The 4,258-nt window shown below is 44.8% G+C and overlaps 1 protein-coding gene across 1 annotated transcript; it reads right to left on the reverse strand.

The window, feature by feature from the left end:
• Positions 1-232: 232 nt before the first annotated feature.
• Positions 233-825, reverse strand: LOC119298612 (non-specific lipid-transfer protein 2P-like). The gene has a single exon (XM_037575947.1). It carries the CDS (start codon positions 764-766, stop codon positions 476-478), a length of 291 nt encoding a protein of 96 aa, XP_037431844.1. The 5' UTR covers positions 767-825; the 3' UTR covers positions 233-475.
• Between the last annotated feature and the right edge of the window lie 3,433 nt (positions 826-4,258).

Below are 4,258 nucleotides of genomic sequence, written 5' to 3' on the forward strand. Positions count from 1 at the left end.
CACACCCACACACACCCACACCCACCCACACACAGTTGCTTGAAAAAAGGTATGGTGCATGCAGAGGGCCCACAAGCATTTCTATGTATTCCATTCATACCGCTTATACCTAAAGTCACTGCACCAAAAGCACTAACGATTGATTCTTCGCCGTTACATACCGCACCACTGGATTTAACAATTCTAAGATAGGGGCAGTTTGGTTTGGTCATTGAACACAACTCAGCCGATCTCATCAAAGTTGCAACACAAATTTTATTACCAGCAGCAGCAGCCAAGAAGCAACATGGCCGCCGTAGATCATCACCCAACATTTTATATTTTTATTCCAGCATCATCAAAGTCGAACCACATGGTTGACAGGAAGATGCGTTCATGGACGCAACACGCACTCAGCTAGGGCTAGCTATAGTCTGACGCTCTCATGGTCACTGAGGCAGCTAGCTTGCCATATGCGCCAGGGGCCTGCCGGCGCCTAGCAGTGGGGGACGGCGAGGCCGCAGGACTGGAGGGTGTCGCGCGCGTGGGGGCTGCGGATGTACAGCCCGTAGGTGGGGTCCTTGGCGTACTGGCAGAAGCACCCCTGCTGCGCCCTCAGGTTGCCGCAGCACTCGCCGCTCGGCTTGGCCCCGCTCAGGATCGCCGACGCGCACACCGCCAGCTGCGATGCCTGGCACGCCGCGTGCGCCCCGCCCGGCGCCGCCGCCAGCACCACCAGCGCCAGCATCAGCGCCGCCACCACCTGCTGCTTCCCCATGCCCGCCATGGCTCACGCTCTCGCTCTTGCAGGTGTGTCCGTGTGTGTGATGGGAGTGGAGTGTACTGGTAGTTGTGTGGAGATGGATCTAGGAGCTCCCGGCTGGGGTATTTATAGCTGGCCACGCACCGCCGTGGCCCGAGCCGGCCATGTGCATGCCATGCGGCGACACGTAGGGAGCGTACGCGGCCATCGCCGCCGACCGAGCAGGTGAGCGATTAAAGAAAGATGCAGGGGATAATGAACACCCCACCTGCGGGGAGCCGTCTAATGAATCGCCCACGGCCGCTGTAACAATCCGTTGAACACTCTACCCTAGACCTAGAGCATGCACTGAACTGCACCAGCTCGCCATGACTACGGTCAGCAGAATGGTTGACGGGCACACCTTGGACGTCCTGCATTCAACTCCAGTGGATAGTTGGCCGGTGTTAGTTGCTCGCTGGCTCTGCTCCGTGGGTGGTAGGCGGAAGCTAGCGGACGACACGACTTGATTCATGCGAGGCATCCAAAGGTAGGTGATGCGAAGCGTCCAAACGCGCTAGTCTCTTGCATCACCACCGTGATGTTCCCGTCTGTTACTTCGACCTGGACACAGCTAGAATTGACGGGTGTATGATTATCAGCATGGGTATATGTAGTATTGTGGTGCGCTAGTCTCTTTGGTCGTATTATTATTGCAAGCCAAAAGTAAAGAGCGTGAGAGATACGTAGATGAATGGATGTATTTATAGTCTTTCCTAACGATAGAAGTGGCGGGATACACATATACACCTGGGTTGAACTGCACGTACTGTTATATGAGGAAACAAAATAAGCAATGAGGCACGTACTGTTATTTTGGTCTTCTCTCATGAATATGCAAAGCTTGTGTGTCACGGCGTTGTTTTCCTTCTGAAGGCATCGCCTTGATTGCTCGTGGCATCGAGATTTGAGACATCGCTTAGGTTCAGGTCATTCTTTGCTAGGGTAGTTTTGCCGGCCCACGTAATGCACTTTCGTGGGAGGCGCTCGTCCCGGTTTTTGGAAGCTTCGGACCTTATTTTTCTGGACCAGCTTTTACACTTTTTCCGTTTTCATTTTAAATTGATCATTTTTTTTCAGATGCATGAACTTAAAAAAAATCGAAAAATACTAAATTCATAAAATTTCCCAAATTGTGAATTGTTTTCAAATTCATGAACTTTCCTTGAATCCATGAACTTTTTTCAAATTAGTGATTCTCTTACAACTTTGTGAACATTATTTTGAATCCATGAGGTCTTTTCAAATTCGAAATTGAGAACTTTTTTCAAATTAATGAAATTTATATTCAAATAGGTGAAATTTCTCTTAAATTCATGAACATTATTCAAATCTATGAACTTTTTCCAACTGGAATCACGAACTTGTTTCAAATTTACAAACTTTGTTTCAAACTTGCAAACTTTTGTCAAATTTTGTGATCTTTTTCTCAAATATATGATTTTTTTCCAAAAAAATCTACGAACAACATATATGGTCAAAGGTCAATGGTTAATGGTCAGCTTGTCAAAAGTCTACCCGTTGAACTTTTTCAAATTCATAATTTTTTTTCTAGTTCGTAATTCTTTTTTATTTTCATATTTTTTTAAGTTCATGGACTGTAAGAGAGCGGGGAGCGGAAAATCGAGCGGATAAAAAAATGGATTGAACGACATATGACAAGGGCGAACATGCGAAAGGAGCAGCGGTGAGCCCCAAGATAGTTCATGGCGCTGAATGCGCATACTAGGACCTCTCAACGGTAGAAGGGTTTGGCAATCCAAAATCACTAATTAAGGATCACTCTTTGCAAAGGTCACTCTCACCTCCTCAGGTTGTGATAAGTGGCGCACTGTATGTGCGTCACTTGTTGCAACCTTGGAGCTTTCACTCTCACCATGTCGACTCCCAGCCAAGGTGGGTCGGGCTAAGGACCCCCTTGTCGGTTCCATCCTGGGCCATTTTGGGCGGCCCATGGCGATCTCCGAGGAAAATCAAGAAGTCTTGTCGTTCAAGTCAAGTACTCCTTACTCGTGGAGGATTCTTCTCCACTGACGTAGCTAACCAGGACTCTGTAAACCTAGGCCTTCGGTTTTCTTATATAAGTCGAGGCCGGGCTAGAGAGTTGAACAGAATTTAGATTATCAAATCTAGAAACACACAACAACCTCGAGGTGGACCACCTATACCGTGTACTTCATCCCAAAGCAGTACAAACACAAGCAAGACGTAGGGGTTTATCTGTAAGGAGAGCCCGAACATGGGTAAAAACATATGCCCATATTTCCATCGTGTCGAGACATTTAGCTTAGGACCCCCTACCGGAGATCTGCCGGATCTGACTCCATCGCTGGTGGGCCACACTTAGCTCGGAACCCATTACCCGAGATCTGTCGGATGTGACTCCGTCATTTGTGGATCATACAGTCCCAGCTAAGCAGTCCTTGCAATACAATGGGAATCAACATAAACTTCGATCTCAACCGAGATCATGGAAATATCTGTCCATGGAGACAACATGCCTTGTCTGCCCATTCCTATTCGACAGAATGACACATCAGGAGATGGTACAAATTTTGCTCCATTTTTATCGCTTCGTTCACTATATTGACTATGATGTTCTGGATTAGTTAGTTGCATATGCCACTAAATCAATTAGTTGCATATTACGTTAGTTTATTTTGAGTCATGATCATTTTAGGAAAATTTCATGTCGAACATGATCGATGAGGGGCAAGAGCCTACGGACCCTACGCAATATGGCTTGGGGGTTCCAAATTATCTTACTTTTTATGTTGGGGGACATGCGCACTAAGAAGAAAAGGGCAAAGATACCCAATGCAAGAGGCCTGATATTCACAACAATTGAGCACTATTAGAAAAAGGGCTGCTAGTGGCGCACCTATTTTTGCTACTAATGGCGCACTACTGGTGCGCCACTAGCATCACGCCATTAGAATTTTTTTTCTAATGACATCAACAATTTTTTTTTCTAGCCCAAGCACGCTTAACTTCAGAGTTCTATCCAACCCTAGCAACAGCTCACTTCACAGGCACTTGTTGATATATCTAGCATATCAATCCTATTATACCTTGTTGATGTCTAGGACTTTGTTCATGTTCATGACTATGATGAAATTTTGAAAAATATTTCAAACTTCCCGGTCATATTACGTATCATTTTTTGAAAAGAAATTTAAAAAAAAAATTCAAAACCTTTTTTTTGTGTTAGGTTTTTGGGGATTTTGAAAATGTTTAACGGGGTTCCCCCAGTTAAATTCGGATGTAACTTTTCGAGTAGATGATTTTTCATATATAAAACTTTTTAATCCGAGTTCGTATACAAAAGTTATGCCCATTTTACAAATTTTCAGAGAGATTTTGCAAATAAAGTCAAAATTTATATTTGTAAATTTTCCCAACAACTAGACCACATATCACATGGCAAACTTATTTTCTTTTATTTTTTGACATTTTTATCATTTTTTATATTTTTAA

This window comes from Triticum dicoccoides, chromosome 5A (assembly GCF_002162155.2).
Source record: "Triticum dicoccoides isolate Atlit2015 ecotype Zavitan chromosome 5A, WEW_v2.0, whole genome shotgun sequence".
Taxonomy (NCBI): Eukaryota; Viridiplantae; Streptophyta; class Magnoliopsida; order Poales; family Poaceae; genus Triticum; species Triticum dicoccoides.

Coding starts and splice junctions, on each gene's coding strand:
- LOC119298612 (XM_037575947.1), bottom strand. CDS start 766: ATGGCGGGCATGGGGAAGCAGCAGGTGGTGGCGGCGCTGATGCTGGCG.